Source organism: Mesitornis unicolor, unplaced genomic scaffold (assembly GCF_000695765.1).
Source record: "Mesitornis unicolor isolate BGI_N332 unplaced genomic scaffold, ASM69576v1 scaffold9999, whole genome shotgun sequence".
NCBI classification, from domain to species: Eukaryota; Metazoa; Chordata; class Aves; order Mesitornithiformes; family Mesitornithidae; genus Mesitornis; species Mesitornis unicolor.
Genome location: NW_010206531.1, coordinates 23,885 through 49,794, shown reverse-complemented (window position 1 = coordinate 49,794; position 25,910 = coordinate 23,885). Strand labels below are relative to the sequence as shown.

The 25,910-nt window shown below is 36.5% G+C and overlaps 1 protein-coding gene across 1 annotated transcript in view; it reads right to left on the bottom strand.

The window, feature by feature from the left end:
* Positions 1-25,910, bottom strand: part of STRN3 (striatin, calmodulin binding protein 3) — a 44,182-nt gene that overhangs the window by 13,924 nt on the left and 4,348 nt on the right. Inside the window, exons 2-9 of the mRNA XM_010191795.1 lie at positions 22,996-23,069; positions 21,479-21,560; positions 20,992-21,171; positions 20,386-20,518; positions 18,615-18,756; positions 12,939-13,049; positions 7,662-7,802; positions 2,318-2,451 (exon numbers count right to left, since the gene is read on the bottom strand). Of these exons, the coding sequence (XP_010190097.1) occupies positions 2,318-2,451; positions 7,662-7,802; positions 12,939-13,049; positions 18,615-18,756; positions 20,386-20,518; positions 20,992-21,171; positions 21,479-21,560; positions 22,996-23,069 (997 nt within the window). The remainder of the gene's footprint in view (positions 1-2,317; positions 2,452-7,661; positions 7,803-12,938; positions 13,050-18,614; positions 18,757-20,385; positions 20,519-20,991; positions 21,172-21,478; positions 21,561-22,995; positions 23,070-25,910) is intronic.

Here is a 25,910-nt window from a genome sequence, read left to right as displayed (position 1 = left end):
CCTAAACCTTGGTGGACTTTACTAAACAGAAGCAAGAGGGATCAGTTGAATCCTCGACCATAGTTCCCTGTCAGCAAACAGCCACAGAGCAGATGCTTAGAACAGCAGGGTCTACCAAAACCAAGAGTTTTTTTTCCCCAATCTGAAACCACCCACCATCATGTATTTCCTTCATTCTCTGTTTTAAGTTTCTCAAGAGCAAAGGCAACTCCAAGTTCTATTCTGCATCGCTCTTTGCACAGTAAAAATGGTATTATCGGGTTTGTCACAAGAACCACAGACACACAAGTACAGTTTTCTGAAGAAGCTGTACTTCACAGAACAGAATAGTACATTGCAAAGCTGCAATGCAGCACTCAAGCACAACATTTTCCTCAAAATCAATCTTGCTTCTGAAAGGCTCACAGGCCATCCTCTACAGACCAGCTTTCCCTGCACTACTACAGTTCTTGAAGGGGATGCCACAAGCTCCTTCTTTTACATCAAAGACATTCTTGCAATCTCTTCAGCTAGAAAGATTTAAAATGCTTCCAGCTCTCAGGATCACCTCTGACAGTAGATAAAAAACAATCAAAAATGCCTCAGAAAAACTACAAGAACAGTGATGCTTCATCTCACTGTTCTTCCAGACTGCTGTAATTCCAGCCCAGGAATTTCTTGATCCTTCTATGTAAAGAGTAATTCTCAATGGAGAGCTAATTAGAGAACAGATAATAATGATCTACGATAGAGTTATACAGTATTCTGCTCATACTGGAGTTGTACAGATACTGGAATTTATGCTATGAATTGTGATTGATAATCATTCTTACAGCACTAAAAATATTCAACTAACTAAAAATATCCAACTAAACCAAACTTAATTCTTTGCTGAAGATACAGACAGGAGCATTTACAAGTTTGTAACCAGGTACATACAGCTATGTAAAACAAGCCCATAAACTATTCAACTTCCTAATTCCCAGGGGAATTTACTACTAGTTAGGAACAGCAGTTACGAACATCCAGTTCTGGATGTTTGAATTTTAAGCTGCAGTAAAGCATTTACAGTTAAAGCTTTTGAAAAGCTTTTCTTTGAAGTCAACTTGTTCATGGATTTCATTGAAACTTAAAAACAGAGTGATCGTTTTCTACACAACTGCACATGACCCTCAAGTTAGACACATTTTACATGTGGCTACACAAAATATTTCCCAGAAGTGTTATGTTATTTGAAATGAAAAACACAATCTGAAGATTAACCTTTGCTGTGAACAGGATGATATATTATACAAATTTAGAAAGTACTCTAAATATTTTTAAAAGCTCTTGTATTTATTTTTATACAATCCAGTAATAGATGGATGCATAATTAACATTTTTATTTGTTATTCATGAGACAGAACTATGTAACATAACACCTTGCAGTAGTGAAGTGGAAGCATTAGCTCTCACTTCAGTACAACAATTAATAATCCTACCAGTTATGAACACTGAATGAGAACAGTTTTTTTAAAAAAGGTGTGTACGCACACACAAGTATTTTCAGACCGTGTAAAAAGCTATAAACAATTTATTTCTTTACTTTGCAGATTCTAGAATTTTACTAAAATCTCTAGTAATGGTTTCCAATACAAACTCCATGTAGCTAACTTTAAAAGTCAAAGAAACAGAGAGTACCTTACCACCAACAATAATAAAAACAACCCAAAACCACAAGAAACTTGAAATACAATACAATACGTAAGACTTACCTGAACACTTCCCTAACCAGCCATCAAATGTTACCAGCCAATGAAAAATTCATATAACACTATTGGTAGTAGCATGAATACGGTCAAAGGAATGTCAGAACACTCTGGCTGGCAATAAAAAATAGACCTTAAAAGCTTACATCTGAAATACACTGCTACATACAGTCTATGCCGTTAATGTTATATAAACACAAACCAGAAAGCAAAGAAATAAGCTAGTATCAGTATCTGTGTTTTATGCCATGTCTTTGAAATACTCCATATCATTGTACCATTGCCATTTTTGTTGAAATTCACGTTAACACATCAATCTGTTTTTTATGTCATAACACATTTCCCCAGCAAAAAAAAAAATGCTGAATTAAGCTATTTAAGTAGAAAACAAACAAGTCATCTCACTTAATTTTGATTACCCACATTACTTAGCCCATTCACAGTGTGCTCCCTCCTCCTCCCAATAACCGTTTTTGCTAAAGAAACCTCTGTTCTCTTCATCTGTGATGTTCAGGGTGGGGGAGAGTGAACCCAATTATTATTGATTAAACTAAACTGTACAAAGAGTTTTAAAATAAAATTGCACTTACATCGTAACTATAGTCTGCATCATTTGTTACTGTCAAGTCTGCAAGGTCTCCAAGGCCCAGTACGCTTAACAACACATCATCAGAACCCATAATAAATGACTTGCCTCCTCCAGGTGGAAACGTTATTGGCTCAGCTACAAAGAACAAGACAGTTTCTTTAAGTCTCAATGTAATCATTCAAACTGATGAAAAACTGCATTATTCATTACTTGGAGGTAAAGCAGTTTAAAACTGAACTTGTATGTACTACATATTTCCCCAACTAAAAAAAAAAAGAGAGCATGACGACACGCACACATGTGTAAACACACACACATTAAATACACAATTTTTATACCATGCTTTGTCATTCGATTTCAACTTACTTTACAGTGGTGTTCAACACTACTGACAAGAGACTTGTCTGACATTACTTTACATTGCAGTATCAAGTGTACATTCCAGGTCTCCAAATTCTCAACTCAATATTTAATTCACTGCATTATGCTACCTGCCTTCTACCTATCTGCAAATAAATCTCTGTGCTTTGTGTTAGTCAAATATCTCTACTTGAATGTGTATTTTCTCTCTCTCAGGCTAAAGGCCTCCTGCAGAACATCTCTCCCACTTGGATTTTTCAGATGATAAAAAAATGAAAACATCTGTTATTCACTAATTCCCTCTCTTCCTTTCTCAGTGTGACTCTGGATTCTATACACTCAACTGATATTTATCTTCGCTAGCTGCTGTGCCTTCCCCAAATTAAAACATAACTTTTCTGCTATCATTTAGAATTAATACAAGTTATATATAACCATTAATTCTGAACTCACATCTGAATAACCAAGTTTCAAACAGTCACCCATATTCTTTACACTCTAATAATTCTGGATATCACCTTCTACCCACAAATATCAACTTAGCAGTAAGGCATAGGAGTAAAGACTTAAACATTGTCATACTTCAGCATATTTGAAAAGCTGCTTTTACTTATCAGTATTCCTCTCTGTGCAAAAACTGGGACACTTGTGAGGCAGAGTACTTAAAACTTCAGCTGTGTGTGAACTCTAGCTAAGTACAAACATCTGTAAAATATGTTAAATCTTATTTGGCATCCTTAAAAATTAAATTTGCTTGATGTTTGGATTTCACTGATGTGGAATAGAGAGTTATGGTCTCACTTTAATTCTGCCCTTTATTTCTAATCCTCTAAAAAAAACCAAAACAAAACACTTGAAACCCAGAAAAAAATAGAATTTCCAGATCTGAAAAACATCCATATCCTGTTTTTTTTGTCTTAGAAAAACAGTTCCAAACAATAGAGTAATAGTCAATGCTTTCCTGTTTCGAACATGCACCTGTCTTACTTTCTATCACCACTACCTGAATGCTAACGTAGTTACGTTCCGCTCCAGCTGAAGACAAGTCACTAAGACCAGATGTAAAGTTACAGAAGTCTGGCATCATTGCGATGGCTACACAATGAGAAGCCAGCCCAGCTAAATCAAAAAATCACTTCTTAAGAACAAAGCAGGTACTAATGCTTGAGAACTACTGGACTATTAAAAAAATGTAACCTTACTAACACAGGCAACAACTGTAGGAGAATCTCAGAATATCACCTGTGTAAGAATAAAGACTGCTGTTCCTACAACTGCACAAAGAGAGCAAGTAGTGCTCTTACTATGAACAATCACCTCTTTTCAGAGCAGTCACAATCCACTCATCAGAACACCACATTAAGTGAACAGACCAAAATAGCTTACTATGGCCTTATATGAGTAAGACTGAATTTCCATTAATATTTTACTAAAACCCTCGATTTGTCAGTCAATTCCAAACCACTCATATTACAGAAAAAAATATTCCTAGAAATCACCTGTTTATTTTCCATGTTCCCACCTACTTCCCTTATTATTGCTTTTTGGGCGGGGTGAGAGGTTTCAGATATCCGTGCTTATCAGATGAGATCAGAATTTCTACGGATTGATTTCTTAGTGAAAGTGTCTAAGTTGAGTATAAGAGGAGATGCAAGCAATACTTCACATGAAGTGGGAGAAAAAAATATAAAGGCTACAAAGGAAACAGGATTTTTTTAGGGGTTTTATTTGTTGTTGTTGTTGTCGTCGTCATCATCGTCGCTTGGTTGGGTTTGGGGTTGCTGGGGTATTTGTTTTTGTTTTCTTTTTGTCTCCCACAGAAAAATTGCAATATTTTTATTTTCAATTGCCAAAACTGGCTCAGCCTCTATTGTCTTGGCCTCCCAAATACAAGTATCCATTTACAAGCCAAATCTCCCAATTCACTATAGAATAGAGCTGTCAATCACTGGGGAAAGGAGACAACACACTCACTTCAAACCTGAGAACACTTTCCATGCCTGTTCTGATGTTGTGACTCCTATTTGATCTTTAGCACAGGCCCACAAGGTTTAAATGAGCTCCTGAGGCCCGTCATGCTAATTCTCTGTGAAATTAATGTCATTTGTCCACAACAGATGAACTTTCATACTAAAAATGAAGCACTACCACAGAAGAACACTACCACATTGAGTCTGTATTAAAAAAATATCAACCTTTATTTGCAGAGGGGAATATCCCTTGACTTAAAACTTCAAAATTAATGCTATCCAAAATTTAGAAGCATACTTTCCAATACCAAAGTTGCCAATATATGTTGTATAACTACATTTCAATTTGCACATTTTATTATTTTAAAATAAGACATTCAAAGAAGTTTAAAAAATAGTTGCAAGCCAATTTTATAAACAGAAAAGGCAGAACATTAATACAATGGAAGATGTGTGATGTTATAGCTAATAGAAATGAAGACCCACAAGTCTGCATAGCAGAAACAATGCATCAATAGATGTATGAAAACTGTAAAGTTAAATACTTATTGAATGCTTTTCAACTTTATAAAAAACCCAAGTATTTTTCTGCTGCACACAGTACAATATTGATAGCACAATGTGTATGTTTAACTGAGTTTGCAATCAATAAATACTAAGTAAAAACATGATAGTGCAAGTTTCTTTGGAGGTGAAGCTAGGTGAAAAAGATGCCTGTATTAAATATTTGCCTGGCCAATCCTAACTAGTTCTTCTTACCCTTAAGTTCTTGACATCATACATAATCAAGCAGTAGTATTTGTACAGACTGAAACTGCTTTAATCTCTAATCAAATATATACGTTCATATATGCTGCTCTTGTCTACTATATGACAGGGACATCTTAATTTTGTTTTCCGGAAAGTCAATAGGAAGTACACCAAAAGCAGCCGTTAATCCTCAAGCAATAAGCTGTTGCTGCTGGTTTTTTTTGTCAAACTACAAGTATGAAAAAAACAAATGGGAAAATTAATAATTCTCTGTACAATATAGTGGATAGAGAATCATGCTGCAGTTGATTCTGCATTCAATAGTCATTCAATATGGTGAAATGGAACCTCCAATTTCTTATGGCCCAGACTAAAAAGTGTAATTACAGCATAACAATCTTCTCATCATACTTACCCAGGCCCTTGAGAGTGGAAAAACAAACAAAAACCCAAACAAAAACCCCAAAACCAAACCCCAACAAATCAAAACCCACACCTTCAGCCAATTAAAATCATAGTTTATTTTCCTCCCTGAACACTCCTCCACTCAAAAAAAGAAAAAAAAGAAAGAAACATATGGTACAGGGGAAAAAAAAAAGCTTTAAAAGCCACACAGTTATTCAGGATAGAATTTCTGGTCAAACAGCAAAATTTTCACTCTAATATTCAAGTTTAAAAGTTACATAGAAAACATAATTAGCAGATAGGATGGTAGAGATACTCATACTACTACTCTTAGTGAATAAAGCCCAAGCTATGCTGATTAAGCTGAAAACATGAACAAATTAAATAGCATGCAAATACAATCCTGAAGGCACAGTTTATTTTCAAATAGTGTGGACAACCTTTATTTGAAGTGTAGCACAGTGTTTGTGCTACAGGGAGCAGACAATAAAAGTCAAACCCTATCAAATTAAAATTTAGCATCTATTTCTTCAGAAAGATGGTTTTGTCCAATATCACTTTAGATGTAGAGTCTCTAAAGGAGACAACAGCCATATGGCCTGACCTTACCACTGAACATCCGTGTTCCTTTGCACAACATGTACAGGCTAACAAAAATAGCCTAAGACAAGACAGACTGAGGGAGCTGTGATTGTACGGTCATCACATGCCCTTAATATCTTAGCAAGGCTGAAAGGCAGCCTAAGCATGTACATATTAAACCTAACCACAACCTAAACGTACGTCCACAAGTTTTGGCAAGTGGAGCTTCACAAGTAGGTTTTTCGATTGCACTCCATAGGTAAATTTGATACTAGTTCATCTTTAAGTCGTAAATAAAAACAAAGATTAAAAGAAAGGCAGTAAAAGAGAAGGTGGGAAGACAAACACTTTTATAAAATAATAGTTTGAGAGAGCAACAAAAAAATCCTCCCTGCAAAATTTCTATTTCTCTCGTTGCCTGGTGACAGGCATCTGCGGGGGCAGGGGTGAAGAAAGAATAGGAGAACGAGCAGCTTATCAGTAATAACGCAAATTCTTTCCACTTCTGGTATAGCTGATACCATGCCAGGGCTTTTGGGTCAAGGATCATCATACAGGAGCCAAATCTGAATTCAGCTGAGTATTCTGAATAAGTCCTGAGTAGAGGACAGAATTAACGTAAGGGTCTTCTAACCTCAAAGTTAATACAAGGAAAATAATTCCTTTACAACAAAAAATCCCTTAAATCTGAATACAAGATTTTGGATTGTTTAGGCAATAGTTTGTGACTAACTTCCACTGCCTAAGATAATCCTGAAATGGAAACGAATATTTTGCAAAGAAATAAATAGCGTCTTTGTACACCTGTGGATACAGACCAAGAGAATTTTAAGAAAAAAGAACATTAAACTTGAGGAAAAGAGACAAATTAGTCCTATAACAAACAATCACTTTTAAATGTAACTTTACAATGCAAACCGTGCATCAAATGCTAATACTCACCTTTCTTCCCCTCAATCAATAACACCCTATTTGTAAAAGGTTTTGCTAATGAGGGATGGGGGGAAATCTGCAAACAGGGACTTAATAGTGAATAGTTTCAGAACACACTGCTGTACATGAAGTTGTTTAAAAATAATTATGAAATAACGGTGAGTTACGATAAGCCACAGAAACTCAGGCCACATTCTCATCAAACCATTTGGGAAGAACTGCAATTAAAAGAATAATGTGGCAATCTGCAAGCGCATTAAGCTTTATCGAGGGGACAGTAAATTACAGCGTGTGCTTTCTAAAAGAAATCTCCTGAAATATAATAAGTAGCTGAATTTTTTGTACCTTCCTCTGCTCTTGCACCTTCATGATCAGTCATTCTAGAAGAGGGTGACCTAGATTGATTAATGACTCCTGAAGGGATGTGGGGTATCTCATCATCGCCCAGATCAGCTATCATGTCGTGAAGTTTTGTCCTGTTGACTCCTGTAAATTAACGTCAGCAGCAAAGATTCATTTGATTGCTACCGCTTGGCTTGACTGAAGTCTAAAAATCCATTAAACTAATTAAGCAAGAATAAGTACTGATGGGACCTCCTTTAATTAAATACAATCCTTTGCATTTGTCATGGTACATTAATAACATCTTTTGGAAATCAAAAGGAGGAGTTAATGCATCAAATCTGAAAGCTACATACAAACAATTTTAATTCACTAAATCAAAGAATAACTGTTGTGTTCTGTAGATCTATTCTACAGTTCCCTGTAGGAGAGAAAAAAAAATCATCTTAGAGCCCTACTGAGAAGCCAAATATTAAAACATTAACTATTAAACAAAATACATATGAATTAAACGTTTGCTAAGAATATCACACAACTTTAACTATACTAAACAATGTAACACTGAAAAACAGAGTGCAAATAAAAAATAAGCATAAAAACGAAGGAAAAAAGTACAGACAACTCATAATGGGGGTGCAACGAACAATTAACTTTCCCTGCTTTTGAATGGTACTTCAATTGTATGAAGTGTTTATTGAACACAAGAGCAAGAATGCTTCCACCACTGTATGAAACTGCAGAGGTGTCTCACCCTCATACAAGCATCCCTCTAGAAACAAAGAATACCAAATTATATGTGCACTAAATTCACGATGTAGACACTAGCAAACAAAATTAGTACATTTTTTTTATTTATTCCTGCTTCTACCTTACAGCTTGCATGTCAAAAAGTTAAGCTCCAATTAAAGTGGAATTTCAGTGACAGAATCCCTTTAAAGAAAACAATCCTCAGTGATGCAAGACACAACCAACTTTTAACTGAGAGAAGTCTTCCCTGGGACTGCAGGCAGCTATGTTACAGAACGTTTAAAACAAAACCCCACCACTCCACCCCTAAAAACTACACTTTTAAACTTGCTACATTACAAGGGTTTACGATATTTAAAGTAGTTTTCAAATAACGTCTGATCATTTCAATTCTTACATCTTACTGACAAAAAGGTTAAAATTGATGAGTTAAAAAATGAATATTCATCAATAACTGAATTCTCTGGAAATAACTGAGAATTCTCTGGAGGAAGGGATGACAACGAACAACATTTCTGCAAGTAGAACTGTAGCCAAAGTACACCACACATTGCCCAAGAGGGATGCTATACAGCATTCTCAGTAATACTTGCAAAACATTTTCATTTTGCCGACTAATATAGAACACCCTTTTATTTATTTATTCTTTTGCGCTTCTGACGTCTCTTTATTTCTTTCTTTTTTATGGAACACTTACTATGCCAAATAAGTCTACAGAGAGCTAGCCCAGAAGTTGAGAATAAAAATGACTTCTAAAAGTTTCCCTTACGCAGCAGAACACACTTCCTGACTGGTTAAGTTTCATTTCATCCTCATGTAGAAGTGAGTTTAAAAACCTGTGATCTCACCTAATGAAGTGAGTGTCAAACAATAAAAATGAGGGATGTCTCCTCTGCACCAACACTTCTTCTAATAGATATTAGATGGATAGGATTTCACTTCAAGGGTACAATACTTAATTGGAGTCAGCAGGTAAGATCTCATTAAATAAATATCTTAAAATGGTCAGATCTCTACTATAAAAACCACATAGAGAAGCTTGTTTTTGTCTTTATTACAGCTGGCCAACAGCCAGCCACCTACGGTGACCGGCAGCAGATACATTCTTGAAGATATTATAGAACAGTCAACAAATGACATGACAAAAGTCATCACTGGCACCCTAAACTGTCTACTTTAATATGCCCTTTGCTTTCCAGAAGAAAACGCATTTGTCTTCTCCATGTCAATATGCATGAGCTGCTCAACACATGGATGGAAAATGCAAGAAATTGCTTATAAACTCTTGTGCACATGTTTTGGAGATGCTTTCCCGCCAAACACATGGGCACGAGAAGTTTGGTTACCTCCGAGTGTGCTCTGAGAGAAGAAGTAGCCCCCTTGCTCTGCTACCTTGAGCCAGCCAGTCACTGAGTGTGTCACAAAATCACACAGTGCTCTGGGTTGGAGGGGACCTTTAAAGGTCATCTGGTCCAACCCCTCTACAGCGAGCGGGGACATCTTCAACTGATCAGGTTGCTCAGAGCCCCATCAAGCCTGACCTTGAACATTTCCAAGGGTGGGGCTTCCACCACCTCACTGGGAAACCTGTTCCAGTGTTTCACCACCCTCACTGTAAAACATTTCTTACTTCTATGTAGTCTAAATCTACCCTCTTTTAGTTTAAAACCATTACCCCTTGTCCTATCGCAACAAGCCATGCAAAAAGACTGTCCCCATCTTTCTTGTAAGCCTTTAAGTACTGAAAGGCTGCAGTAAGGTCTACCTGAAGGCCTCTTCTCCAGGCTGAACCACCCTAACTCTCTCAGCCTTTCCTTGTAGGGCAGGTTTTCCATCCCTCTGATGATTTCTGTGGCCCTCATCTGGACCTGCGACATGAACAGGTCCATGTATTTACTGAGGACTCCAGAGCTGGATGCAGTACTCCAGGTGGGGTCACACCACAGTGGAGCAGAATCACCTCCCTCAACTTACTGGTCATGCTTCATGTCACTGATTAGGGGACTGTTAGCACTGCCTTTTAATGCCTTTCAATACACTTAGTTACTTGTCTTTCAGGCACAGCCTCAGAACAGCCCTCAAGACATGCTAAAGTACAGATAAACTTCTTCCTGAAGTTTATAAAAGAGCAGCTGCTGTTTCCAACTACTTCTCTGTATTTTATGCTGAAAAATGTCAATATTCAAGATTTTTAAGGATAAGAAAGCTGTTTATGCAGAGGCAGCACAATGCTCAAGGCACAAACTGGATGGCTGTGTTTTATCCTCAAGAAAAGACTAGAACAAAAAAAAAAGTCAGTAAACATGAACCTGTTATGAACAAAAGCAAAAGACCTACAATCCCATCTCAGTGTATCCTCCCTCAGAGATCAAGAGTGGGAAGGTAACTGAATATTCAGCACTGAAAAGTTGCAGTCTGAGAAGCCATAAGTAGATTTCTATCAGCTCTAAGACTTACTAGCCCAAGCCTGAATATAACACAGGGATCCTTCTACATCAACAGGTGATGCTTAATGAAGATGGTAAAATCCAAATCTGTTTTCCTGCCTACCAACTATTACACTGTGCTCCCAGAAATCAAGGCTAGCAAAGTCATTGGGACAGATACTGTTTCATAAATACAGAATTATTGGACTGAGAGAAAAGAGCAAGTAAAAAAGAAAAAAAAAGTTTCAAAGAAGGAAACTAAGGAAAATAAGTAAAATTGTCTTCATTCTAACAGTGATGCACATGCACAATTTAAGATGTGAAAACATGTTTTCAAACTGCTGTGAATGCATTACTCTGACCCGATAGCATGAAACTAAATATGCATCATCTCCACTGTTACGTTCTGAAAACGTGACTGTATTTGAGAAATGGTCAACCAAGTTTACCTGCCAAAACCGATCTTACCAAACTTGGGCAAGAAACTGGTCCGAAATTCAGAATCAAACCTAACTCCTAAAAATCAAACCTAACTCCTTATCTATTTATCACAATGAAGTCCAGAATAGGTTGTGGTTGATTGCTGCATTTATTTTTTTTAACGTAAGAACTCCTCCATAAACAGGTTTTGGGTTATTTTACAGCTGGCATTATAAAGGCAATTGAAGCCTGGGGTGTTTTTTTGCTTGGTGAGGTGTTTTTAAAAAAAATTCTAAGAAAGCAGTGTATCAGCATAACATGGTGACTATTATGACAGGAAAAAACCACCAAAACAAAGCAAAAAAAACCACCAACAAAAGAGTATTACACTATGAAAACATATGTGCTGATATTTGCTGCTATTTTACAGTCACTGTGCTTCCAAAAGTCTAAAATGTGAAGTTTAATAAGAAAATTTCAAATAAAAGAAATTAATTCCAGCATTAAAAGGAAGTTGCTAACCCTACAAAATACCTCATGAGAATCTGATGTCAATTGTTGACTTACATGTTAATGATACCCACTAGCACCCAGGTTACTGTTCTAAGTTCTAATCAAACCACAGACTAGGTAAAAATCCTTACTTCGAAGATGCTGTATTTGTATGCGTGTGTATGTGCAAACCATGCAAAACTGCTGACAGAGCAATCAACATGCGCTAATTTAATGTCAGATGTCACACAGCAAATTCAAATCTGTATAATTACACAATTCTTTGTAAAGTGTTACATTTTAGTATTAATTAATTTAGTTAGTACATATTCACACAATTTTTCAAATGGAGGAAAGAAAATAATTACTAAATATGACCAGAAACTGTTATGTTATACTTTCAAAATAAAACCAATGCAATTAAAGGAGCTTCTTTAGAGTGACATTGATTTAGTAATGCTTTGTCCACTAAGAGGTTTGTCTAGCTGAAGACATAAGTAACAAAAGCATTTTTACCAGGTACTTCAGTACTGAATTTTGGTCTAACTTACATGGTTCAAATACGTCAACTGGTCTGAAAACTCTAAGAGTAAAGAGATGTCAACCAAAATGTGGTAACTGCACAGAAGAGTGAAGGGTAGCATAAAATAAACATTATATCCTAAACAAAGCCACAAAAAAGTTTGTATTTACGTTACAGGCAATTTTTTTTTCTCATTGCCTTAGATTGCAAAAGTAATTACAAGCTTGATTCAAGCTATAATTGTTAAAAACAAAAACCCCAAAACTCCACCCACAACAGTACCATAGTATTACACTGCGAGAAGCAAATGAAGTTTAAATCTTTCAGAAAACTTCCTAGGGTAGAAATATCCTCAAAATGTAATTTCTTAATTATTTTTACACTCACACTTCGAAGCATTTGGCTCTCTTTACCTACTGAACCTTAATTTTTTGGTGTATTTTCAACATTTCTCCTCTAGGAAATGGCCGTCAAAGGTTTTAACATATTCACAATCAGCAGGTGGAAAGTTAAAGTTGGTTGCCCCCATTACAGAAAACAATGCTTAATGAAAAAAACAAAACGAAAACAAACAAAAAGCCCCAAACCAAAAACAGAACTTGTGAGAAAAAATGTCTTCTATATAGACAGGCAAAAAAGTGTTGTATTACAAGAGTCAGAATCTGCACTTACTCTTTACCCCTTTCTTCCCCTTTCGTTCCTTCTTGTACTGTTCCTTCAGTTTACTTATTAGTCCCTGGTCTACATCCCAAACCTCAGCAGTTGGGGACAGGTCATCTTTGTCTACATGCAGCATATTGTTAAAAGAAAAAAAATCAGCAATTGGCAATGCAAGCTGTTGGTGATTTACTATCATAGCTGTATAAGAGCATTAATAAAAGTTCTTAAATCTTTAAAGGTGCAGTCTCAGTTTTAAGTTAACAAAACACTACGTCTCATTTCATACAGTTTTCCAATGCACTGTATAATATCAGTTACATATTTGAAAATTGTATGTTAATTTGTTACTGAGGAGCAAACAAATTAAGCTTCATAAGTAACTGTTTGTTAGATACTTCAAAATACACAAAAAATCATTGGTGTTCAGAAATGATTACTGCATCTTTAGAAAGACAGTGTTAAGAAATTATTCAGCCAGTGTTGAACAAGCAAATAAAAGTATTCATGCTGTATCACTCATGAAAATGCAAGCTAAGTCAGTGCCAGTTTATTCATGAAGACCACCATGCATCCTCTCGCACTCATTCTACATGCACAAGAAAGAAACCTTGGTCCTAGATATAACCAGAGAAACAAGTCTATAAATACAGGTTTTTACATAAAGAAGAAAAGTAATTTGCATAGGTGAATAAATTGACATCCACTGCATTCCAGCAATTAAATTACAACGAGCAGAAAGAAGACACTCCACAGCTTCAGAAGACGTGTTTTTCTTTTGACAAATACTACAGAGTTCATCGTTCTCCAAGAAAATTCAGTTCTCCACTTTTCTAAACTATCCATCACTAACATCTCTGGCAACATAGAATTAGTAAAAGGGTAAACTTGTTTCTAAGACAAGGCAAATGGAATATTTGCAGATGGACTTTTGCTAAAAAAAAAACCAAAACAACCACCAACCAGGCAGCAACCAACCTTGGTTTGTGCGCCACTGAAGCTTACGCTTACAATTCTTCAGACATAAAAAAATAAAACTAAGTTCCCAACTTCAAATCATACCTACGATATCAGTGTTTTCATAAAACAGCAATTTTTAAAGTTATAACCATTGCAATCATAAAAGTGCACACACAGAGCAGAGACAGAAGCATGCGTTTAGGATGCAAACCCGTAGGAGTTATTCCAAGTACATGTTTCATGACAAAACATGAAAATGAGTAAGAAAATATCCCAGGATATTGATGCATCTCCCAAAGGACCGTCATTCAAATAGGGCCAACCAATGACAAACAATCTTCATCAAAGAGGTAGAACACAGAAACAGCAACGGTGGCAGAGGCAGGGAACAGGCAGCACAGCAGCCAAGTCCCCTGAGCTGTCTGCAAAGAGCCGTGGCAAGGGGAACAGAGCAATGCCACCTTACACCAAACTGCAAACAAAGACCTCAGCTGCTATGATCGAAGGACCAAACACTGACAGAGAACAACAGCGATTAGTCAGGAAATAGGAGAGGCACAGAAAGAGAAGGCAGAAGATATGCCCAACCAGAAGAAGGAAATTAGGAAAAACACCATCACCCTCAAAACCCAATGAAAGAAAATTAAGTTAAAGTTAAAAAATAATATCCAAAGCACTATTAATAAAAAGAAAACAATCAGCTAAGTGTTGCAAAGAAGGATTCAGGAATTAAACTGAACCAGAAGCTGAACATACAGAACAGCAATGCAATGCTGCTGTAAAAAAAATAACCAAAAACCAAAAACCAACCACCACAAACCAAACCAAAACAAACACCAAAGCCACAGCACAGCTGTCATTCTGGTGTGTTTTAGAAGGTGTGGTGTACTAAAGCTGGAGCAGTCCACATAATTCAGTGACGGTGATGACAAAATTGAAGTAACATGTCCAGCCTGTGTTTCACAGCAGAAGTCTAGAAAATGTCTGCAGATTGCAAAACAACCAGGGCATGCAGATATCAAGACAAAGAATTTGAAGGAACTGGGCTCATTCAGTCAACAAAACAGGAAAAGCATAAGCCTGCAAACATAAATACTCAAAAACAATGTCACTGGATGCTGAAATGTAGGTCATAAATAGAAAACTAAATAAAACACTAACTCTGATAAACCAGAGAGGCTGTGAAATGAATGTCAATGAAGATTTTTAGGAAAACTCCATGGTGTTTCTCTCAGGTGTGCCCAGCTACATATTTCAGAACAGAGCCGTGACCAGAACTCCACTTCCCCATTAGTACTGAACTTCCTGGAATTGCCTGTGGTGCTTATAACCCACACTGAACTGACGTCAGGGCAGTGCAGAAGACCCAAGATGTCTACGAGCCAATACCACGCACTGGAGAAAGGAGGTTTCTTGTTTGGTTGGGTCTTTTTGGGGTTTTTTTGGTGTGTGTTTTTGTGGGTTGTGGGGTTTTATCATTGTTGTTTATTTATTCATTCATTTATTTATTTATTAAAAAGATGACCCAAAAGACTCTGAATTCCAGTCACACTCTGCCACCCAGAATTCTGGGCACAGTGAGTCGTTCTCTGACTCATGGTCCATCTGTAAACACAACTTTTGTGTTTCATGGAGAGAAAAAATTAAGTGATGAACACATAGTTAGTCATCGAAATCATAAGCAGAATAAAAAGATTAATGTGTAATACCTGTAATATTTAACACACTATGTATTCATTCCTGTTTGCTTATCTTTTTTCTTAATGATACTGTAACAGCACAAGGCATTTACAACTTTGATCTAAAAATGTACACTCATTTTTGAATGTGCTGCATATTTTAATTCTTTATTTAAGATTATTTTGAAGATAAACTGTTCCTAAGTAAAACACATCGCGTAACAGGACACTTAAAATCACATTGAGTCTTAACTTGTTTTCAGACAAAGTATATTAAATGAGGCACCTAAAAAAAAAGAATGCATTCATAGAAGGCCGTATTATAGGAAAGGAAAAAAAGGCAACCCAAACTTCCACACGCAGTGGTGGGTTTGCAGAAGTCTCCAATTGCCAAAATGTAAACTATCAAATTTGGCACTTAAATATTTCAGCACATCTGAAGTTAGACCTACAAGTAACACTTTGACGATCAAGTATAAAAAGTAATAATAAAGCAAGACTGCACAATAGGTTTAGAGCCTAAACATCAGAAATTTGGTTTCCAGTTACTACATGAAAGCATTCTAAAGAAATATACACGTAAGCATTCACATTTTTTCAGAGAGCCTAAATCTTTGCAAGAGTAAGAAGCGACAGAAAGATGCCCATGACAGGAAAGCTAAAACATGAACAAAAAAAAGCTGAGAAGAAAATAGAACGGTGCAACTATTTACAGCATGAAGACAAGAAAAACATGAACTATAACTGAAATACCGAAGTTGATGGCTGATGCAATTGTTTAGAGAGCAATGACAAATATTCATTCAAATGAAGCTCCCCCTCAAAAATAAATAAATATATGGATGGATCTGGAGATCTCAAGTAGTAACAGTTTCAGAGTTCAAAATCATGTGGACAGGCTAAAATAAACTGCTTTAAGCAATGTATTATTTTATTTTAGAAGACCTTTAAGTGGGACAATATTTGCAACGTTATTTTTGACAGGTGATAAAGAAGCACTGACTTTAAATATTTCAGTTTTACACACTGATCTCTAAAACAGTGACACTTAACCCCAAGACCTGATAGATCGTGTCCTTAAACATCCGTTTAAGGAAAGAACAGCTGTACTAAAATCAGTGACATGCTATGAAGAAAGCATTGCTACTATGGTTGGAAGTGTCTTCTGACTCATTAAATAGTGAGTTAGCACAAAATACACAACGAACTTATGGATATTGTCTTCACATGGCAAAACTCAGAACACCTACTTTTTAAGATGAAAGTAGGTTTATGTTTACTTCCTCCTGCTCACATCCCTGCCTCAGACACGAGTGTTTTGGTAACAGCTGAATTACTGCAGTTAAACCAGTTGACACAAAAAAGCTGTCACAAGTGTGCACAAACTCCCAAAATGCTCTGCCTCACTTTTGCTACGGGTTCACTTAAACTGTAATAAAAAGACATTTAAACAGCTCTGTGAAAAGTGTGATGGGACAATTTGATTTTTAAAATAGATTTTTAAATTTTATTGTATTTTAAGTTTGGGACAGCAACTTAACTGCTCAAATACAAATTTTTAAAAAATTTAACTTGCAAAGTCAGCACTGCAAATAAATCAGAATCCCTCCATTCTGGGTAACTACCTGAGAAGATGACAGAAATACAGCAAGCTGGAAAGGAATCTTGGAAAGCAACGACTTGGAAATTCAACAGACAAGCTAATTCAGGAAATTTCAGCAGTCTGCTGTGAAAAACATGGACAAATCTTTGACTGCATGAGTTACAGTATCAAGATACTTTCCCTTCGATACACAGCAGTGGTAAGACTGATGCTAGAACCAGAACTTTCTGCATCTCCACACATTTGAAGGGATGTTGCAATCTGAAAGTCAAAGTCTTGGCTTTAGGGCCTATGAGACGTCTCATATCGAGAGTTTTGTCTGGTTGGCTAAATAAAAAGATGACCAAGTAACATCGCTTTCAAAGGTCAACACCACCAAGCAACTAAAATGCTTCTACAAATAAGTATTACCAAAACTAAAGGTAACAGCTTGTCTGTCTTGAACTGCCAACTAGAAATAAGACTGAGTTTTAAAAATAAATGTGACTAACCCTTTGATACTGATTTCCAGGAAGGAATGCTTTCTAACCTTTGGTACCTCCAAAATCAAGACTGGATGATTTTCCTGGAAGATGTGCCAGCATTTCGATTTCTGTAGATCTTCATGTTCTCTTTGCTCAAGTGTTTTTCTAAGTATGACAAATTCACTGTCTCGGTGACATAAAACCGTCAAACAGGATGATCTAGTGGCATTTTTCGGCCTTACAATGAAAGACTTGCAGCATGCAACCACAAAATTGCCTGTACCACAGTTCAGAAACTAAGATGGTCAATCTCCCATTTCTAGGCAGACGTAAATTACTTGGTTCACTATTCCTTTTCCTACCCAAATTTTCCTCCCTCTTTCAAGTTCTTCTTTTGAAACATGTAGGCTCCAGGAGTTTGACTTAGCTTATTTTGTTTCACACCATCAAATTAGTAACCTACTTTATGTTATTATCTGCTCTAAAATAAATAAATAATAAGTTGGGTCAGTACAAAAGTATTTTTTGATTCTACTATCGCAAGCCACATTAACAATAATATCTAAAAATTTCAGCCAGAAAAACTAAATATACTGACTGCCCACTTCTACAAGTACTCATTTAACTTGAGCACAAAAAGTTTAAAGCTCCTAATCTGAAACAAACAGGAAGAAAAAAAAAATCTAGATTTGAAAGCAATTTTAATTCAGATATAAAAAACATTCAACATCCTAGACATTCTTATTTAAAAAACAAAATATTCTTCTCTTTCAGTTTTGAAATCAAAACCAAAATCTGAAATAAATGTAACTCTCATTACTTGTGGCAACTACAACAGCATACAGATGTGAAAGTTTCATCAGCCAATACACTATTATCTAAGCATCAGCATTTGACCATCACAATCATCCACACATCCACACCATCTTAGCAGGTACTGCAACTCTTATGTACTACCACGAACAAGTATTCCTTTATTTCTTACCCCACTCTGTTCCATCCCCTGAACTTCGAGCTTCTCCAGCTCCCTCACCATCTTCGGCTGTCACTAAAAAATCAAACTCTTTCAAAGCTTCTTCAGTATCAGGGTCATCTGTAAGGTCAGCAGCTAAACCTTCATTACCAATCTGCAAGCAGATAAACATTTTTCTGCATTTGAATCATGAACAGTTTTTCTACTGGAATATCTAGGTGAGATGTGAAATTATTCTGAGTGCTTGGTTGCAGGGGAAAACATTTTTCAACAGAAAAAGACACTTAGATATAGTCGGATCTAGAGCTGCTTATTAAAAAAGAGCTGTGCAGCCTAGTGATCACTAGGAAATGAAAAGAATACTGACACTAGGCTTAGTAACGATAATAAACCCATATACCCCAGTCTTCATTTTTTATTTAAAACATATCAATTAGAAAACTTTGTTGTTTTCCTTGGAGTATCAGTAGCTTGGCAGGGAAGCTTTACAAACAAACTGTGTATTCCACTGGTCCAGAAGCCTTTTTTCCTTTTTGTTTTCCAGTTCTATTTAAGTGTTAAGCATAAGCTTCAAAAATAAAAATCTTTCCAGAAACGTGTCTTTTTACTAGTGCTACCACACCTTCACCTGAGGCAAGCAAACAACCCCCCTACCAAGGCATCAGTGAAAAGTCTGCTTTCCTTCTGCAGGTGAAGAAAGTTTCCACACGGGATTATGCCACGTTCCTAGGACTTGCGCAATGTTCTTACACTTTGGCAGAATGCAACAATTTTTACAAAACAACTACAAATGATCCTTCTGTAAGAACAAGCTTTGACACACGTAAAAAAAATTAGTGTAATGTCTTCATATGTGCTTGGAGATTTACTTATTAGATAATTTTTTATCAGACAATCTTTTTGTCAGACTATCTACTGCCTTAGAACAAAAAAAGATTCAAATGATTGCTTGATTAATCTGTTTAACAGAAGTACAAGTTAATACCAAAGGTATGGTGGAAAACCCTTCCTGACAAGTCAAGCTGGTAGATTAAGACTTGTATCAAGCCAAGCTAATGCTGTTAGGTACTTAAGAAAATCTAATGCAGCCAGAGGGGCTGTGTATACTCTACTAAGCAAAAAGTAATAAAACTGCCAGTACATTCATAAATCAAATTCTTCATATAAAGAAAATGCAATGACAGGGACACTCTTCCAGTATAGGAGAAAAAGAACTAAAAAGTAACAGGTAGTACAGTCCATCCTACCTAGAAAGCTGCTTACAGAATGGAAAACTAAAGAGGAAAATGAAAAGGAATAAAACTTCATTGAACCTTAAACAAGGTTACCGGAGACAAGTCACTGCTAGGCCCCTAAAATATTTAGTAAAAAGCTGCATAAAAGGAAGAATTAAGCATGTGTTTGGCATGGCACTGACTTTTTCCACCATTACATAATTTATTTTCTTTTAAGGAATTGTCCCTACCTTCTCCAAAATTCAGAAAGGATGCCCATTGAACAGCGCTAAATTTGCCTCAAAGGGACTCAAAGTACGCACAGAAGCCAAAATGGCCAATTCAGTTCTCTTTCAGCAACTGACAACTGCAAACAGGTTGGTGGTTTAAGTTTTCAAGGTCATACATCAACTAAACAACCAAATTTACCAGTACCACATCTGCTTAAAATCCTTTCAGATAACGAAAGTACAACAGCAAACGTTTTAGCATGACACATTTATAGTCTGGATAAAAACCATCTTTTTAAAGGGGATTTCAGATCTATATAAAAAAATAAAATATTTTACTTTGTGTTTCTTATTTATCCGGTGCTTTTCCTTTCCTTCTGCAATATCTTCTATCATGTCACTCTCCTCCTCTTCATCACTATCATCTGCATTTTCTAAGAAGTTAAATGTTTCAAGAACATCACCAGAATTCCTACATAAATAAAAACATTAACAGAGAATCCGTTTTACTTGCTGAAGATATTTTAGAAGATTAATCAGACTAATAGCAACTGCTACCTAATCTAGGAGCTTTAAAACTAGCAAAACAGCAAGAAATGGTTGCATGCAGAAGTTTCTACAGGTGCCTAATTGCTTATTTTAAAAGCAGCACCCAACAGAATCTTTCCTTAAAATAACAACTCCAAAGCGGTTATATGACATAAATTCAGCTTCAATACACTATATATTTTCCTCTATATAACACATGTATAATACACATAGATGTATGTAATATAGATACATATTTTCCTATGTATAATCAATTTTGGTTAAGTTCATAATCATTTGTAGTCAGCTACACTGACAGGTGCTGAGACTCTAAAGCTCAACGTGCAGTGACCAGTACATATCAATGATTAAGTAAAACACACTTAAAATTTATGCATTTCTTATCTCTTCACTTACCTTTTGATTTCCTGTCCCTTTTGTTTTGATGATGGAGATTCGCCTCCATTGAGGATCTGTTCTAAGTTCTTTGTCTCTACTGAACCATTTGGTTCTGAATTGGAGAGCCCAAGCAAAGACCTTACCCGCTGGGAGCGTACATCTAATATTGTATCTGTATAACCTACTTCCTGAAGATACCTAGACACATTAAGAGAGGAAAGAAAGGGGAAAGCATATTTGAGGGAAAAGGAAAGAAATTAGGGCTGACTGTTAAAAATTACTGCCACTATCGCATCATTTATGGAAAATAAGCTTCATCACGATCCATCTCACATGGGAAATCTCACTCTATACTGCCTACGGCTCAAGACTACGAAGTCTTGAAAAATGAACCACTATTTATTTGCCCACCTCAATTATTTCATTTCACAGAGTAAACAAATACAGAGCTCCTCGTACTTTTGGGAGAACTTTGAAAACACCAATATTCAACAATGTTACTCACTGTCTTAGTAACTGTCTGCCTTGCTTCCAGGTCAATTGGCTGTTTTGAGGTACTGCAGGAACCTCTGTATCTTTGGTTTCATCTGAAAGATACAGTGTCATAGTTAGGTGGGCTTTTTGGTTATGGTTTTGTTTTGTTTTAAAGATCAATTTACTTTTTACAAGACAGCAATGAAACTAAAGCAAATCTTAAAGGAAAGCTTTAAATTAGATGCAGTCTTATGCTGTGTTTTTTAATTAATATTTTTCCTAATTCTTTGCTGAAGCATCAAGCAAATAATTTAACAGAATAGAATCAGTTAAAAAATCGTGATCCCTTATGTGCAGAAAAGGAACTAGAACAATATTTAACTTGTACACAAAAGAAAACCTTGCCCTGAAGTGTTACTGCTAAGAAAACAGGCTACATCTCTTTCACAAAGCAGAGATGCTTAGAAAGCAACATGGAAAATACCGCTAAAGAGAAGCAGTGACACATACCAGCACGTGGAGAAAACGAATACGTCAAGTTTAACACTCTTCCATCAGTTCACTATCAGTGATTAAAGTCTAGACCCACTGCACTTTTACTACGTCAGACTATAAAACATGGTACAAACTAATCATTAAAGGATTTTAAAATCCAACTTTTATTGCTTTTAAACACATACAAAAAATCCCATCAAGCAAGAAATATGAATAATGATCTCTAGTTTCAACCAGGTATAAAAGTACCCAAAATGTGGCACTTCAAAAGCAGAAAACAAAACTATGAAAGAAGAAAAAAAATTAAAACCTGTAGACCACAATTTGAAGGCACATCACACAAACATAGGCCAATAGTGCAACTTCCCAAAGACCTACATTTCAAGACAAGCCACATGCAATTCTGCTTATTAAGTAGTCCTGTGTTCTCATGAAAAATGTTTTCCTCTGCCTGAGAAATTGTGAAGAGCAAAACTGCTATGGTCAACTTCACAGCTATACTGCAAAATCAGATACACTCCACAGTACCAATAAGGACAGCCTAATTTCTCTCTTAGGACATTTTTCCTTGATTTAAGATAAAAACAGAAGCTCAACTTTTTTTCCAGGCCAATGTAGTACTATTTTTTCCCCTCATTCTTTAAAAAATAGCATCCTATAAATCACCAAGCCCAACAGTATTTCTTCAGTTTAGTTTGCATTTACACTTTCCTTCTGGATGAATGGCACAATGGCAAAAAAAACCCACCTAAATCCTTCAAGAAATGGTTGTTTTAAGAAATAATGAGAAGTAACAGCTAAATAATGAATTGTGTAAGTTTATTTAAAGCTTTCTTTTACATTCAAGAGCTCTTCCAAAAAAGGAAAGGTCGATTAATGTAACTTTTCATATTAAACAATATTTACCCAACACCAAACCCTTCCTAGACATCTTTCCTATAACACACCTAAGAGAGGGTGAGGGGAACAATGAAATCTGCAATAAATTGAACACAGAATCTAAAACAGTGTATGAAGAAATGATACTATAACAGGCTGCTGTAAAAAGGTTACCTGATTCAAAAGTTGGCATTTTCAAGTCACCTTGGTTCAATTCTGTGCCATATTTTAATTTATGGTATTTTGCCCTGAAAAAAGTATGCAAATGTTTAACAAATTAGTATACAATGCTTTTATTAACTCGATACATTCTACTATTCCCATTTAACACAACCATGCTAACACAATACAATTTCTCAAAACAAAGCTGTTGTGATAATTTTTACATCACACCATTATTTCTAGTCTTTCAAGAACAGTTTTGAGATGAGACTTCAGATGAGAGCTCACTATGTTCTCCAGCAATGTGGGGTTTTTTCGTGTGTGTCAGCTAAGAACCGTTCAAAAACCAGTAGGTTCACGTGTTTAGCAGAGATTCTTTCTTCTGCTGCGGCACTGTCATAGCCAGCCAACCACACTGGGACTGAACCTCACATCTGGGATTCCTGCCTATTTGCCACCTTCAATTTCCTCTTCAGTTTCTTTCCTGCTCTGTCTCTGCTTATGACAGAGATCCTACCCTCTCAGGAACCATGTCAGAGGGAGAGATTTCCTCATCACATCTATTCTCCTACAGATTTTTTCCTCCTCACTGACCGGAGTCTTAGCTTCCAACTTCTGCTCAGTCCATCTGTGTCTCACTCCTTCCCATCTCCTGATCTCTGACCCTCTCCTTCCCCATCACTTTTAAAAAAATGTGTCTTGGTGATACTATTTCCATGCAGGTTTGCACAAGCCTTCCACATCTTAATCTCTAACCCAAGCTGCCTATCAAAATGTCTTCAGCTCCCTTTTCCTTGGGAATATCACATGAACTACCTACACTTACATCCTGGAATTCTCTAACTTTATCCTAGACTTTTCACAATTTGACTTTTGCCTCATAGATTCTCTGCAAAATGTACTAAAAATCTGAGGGAAAAGAGCTCTAGCTGTTCTGCAGCAGAGCTAAGGTGACAGATCTCTGTAGAAGAGTTAACAGCCACATTTTAAAGAAGCATCTCTAAAATACACTTGTCTTCATAATTCTAAATTCAACATTTGACCAAAGTTCTCAGAGTAACTGAACCATATCTAGAGCTCCCATCCGTTTTAAAGACTACTCTCAAATATGAAACTTCAAGAAAGAAGACGTAACACGTATTAGACAAACTCAAGATTTCCAACAAATCTCAAATGGCTGAGCCACTGGTGCAAGATTTTCCAGACCGAAGGTAGAAGTTCATCTCAAATGCTGCCTGATATAATTGATGGTATAGAAGACTTTCTTGTAAATTATGGAAGCTTCTGCTAAAATTGCAATTAGGAACCGTCTCATTAACAAACTATCAGTAGGTGGCACTATTGACCCTTTATAGTAAGAGAAAATCCTGCATTTCATAGCAATTACATTGTAACTAAAAACCCATAAGGTTCTTGAAGGCCAGGTATCTTGTGACCTGAATCTGACAGACAATTACACAGAATCATATTTTGTATTGTTATTTGTGAATATTTCTACCAGTGCATGGACAAAATACGAACTCGCTGCCCTAGGTACTCCTGAAACTGAGTGACAAAGCTTTGTTCCACGTTTTATCAGGGCAGCGTTCCACCAGGCTTTCCAGATAAAGTGTACAGACTGATCTATATGCCCTGCACTGTACATCTGAGGGTAATAAAATACAAAATCAAAATTACTTATTAAGAAATTGCGAAATTAAATAAAGTCGATGAAATGTTTTTGCGCAATTCATAAGTGAAGCCATTAAAGCACTGTAATTGAAAAGCCAACCTAAATTTGTCCAATTCTGAGTTGTGATAAGTACCATTTGGAAACAGTTGTTCCATTCTGGAGCTACAATTTCAAAACAAATTAAAATTCTGCTTTAATTGTTCATTAGAGAAGATATTGTATCTGATCTAAAGCTATACCAATGATTAGCGACCACAAAGACGCCAAAATACTGCTGCATGTAATGAGATCAGTTACATCTTCCACATCACATCTGATGCTCAATTTTACAGTAAGAAATTTATCTTGTTAAATTCCAATAAACTATGTATTTGCACACGTATTCCTCTCTGTATTGCCACATAAACAAGGGTAATTATTACATATCTTAAAAATTACTAAAAACCTACAGTGTTGATAAGTCAGTGACGTTACTCCCCCTCACCACACAGTAACTTCATCCTACGTTCTTTTGAATCCTTTGGGTACTGACTGGCTATTCTTCTATGGCCCGGCTTCCAGGAGTGGAAAAGGGGAGGAGAAACAATGCCTTAAGTTGATTTAACTGCTTGCTGCTATTTAACTGTTGAATCCTGCTACTCAGTTGCAAGGACATTCTGTCCCAGTTTTGCCGGGACAAAAATCATAGAATCAGTTTTGTGTTCAGGAAAGCTGCATTTTTGAGAAGACTACAGCACTCGATTTAGTGGGTGCACAAAGTTGATAAGACACTTTGTTTTAGGTTTTGGCCAGCACTGGTATGCAGGTTACCACAGTGATCAAGGTCTTCAGCAGTTTCCAGCTAGCCAGGCGCAGAAGCCAGGAGCAGCGAAAGCCAGGGCAGATGACCCAAGCTGACCAACAGGACTGCTTCATACCATAAACATCACACTCACTGTAAATTGGGGGGGTTTGCTGGAGACAGCCCTCTTTCCTTTTCGGTTCCCATCCCTGGAAGGTCTCTCACCACCACTCTCCTCCCAAGGCCTACTCCTCCACTTGTTGTGACCATCACGCTCTCACTGGAGCTGTGCTGCTCACGGGGTTTGCCATCCAGCATTCACTGCTGGGAGTGCACAGCCTGTGACCACCATACGGGCTGAGTATAAAACTGTGTGTTATTTCATATTACTATTGGTATTCATATTAGCTTCCTATTATTTTAATAAATCTGTTTTCATTTCAACCCTCAAGTCTCCTTTTCTTTTCCCAATTC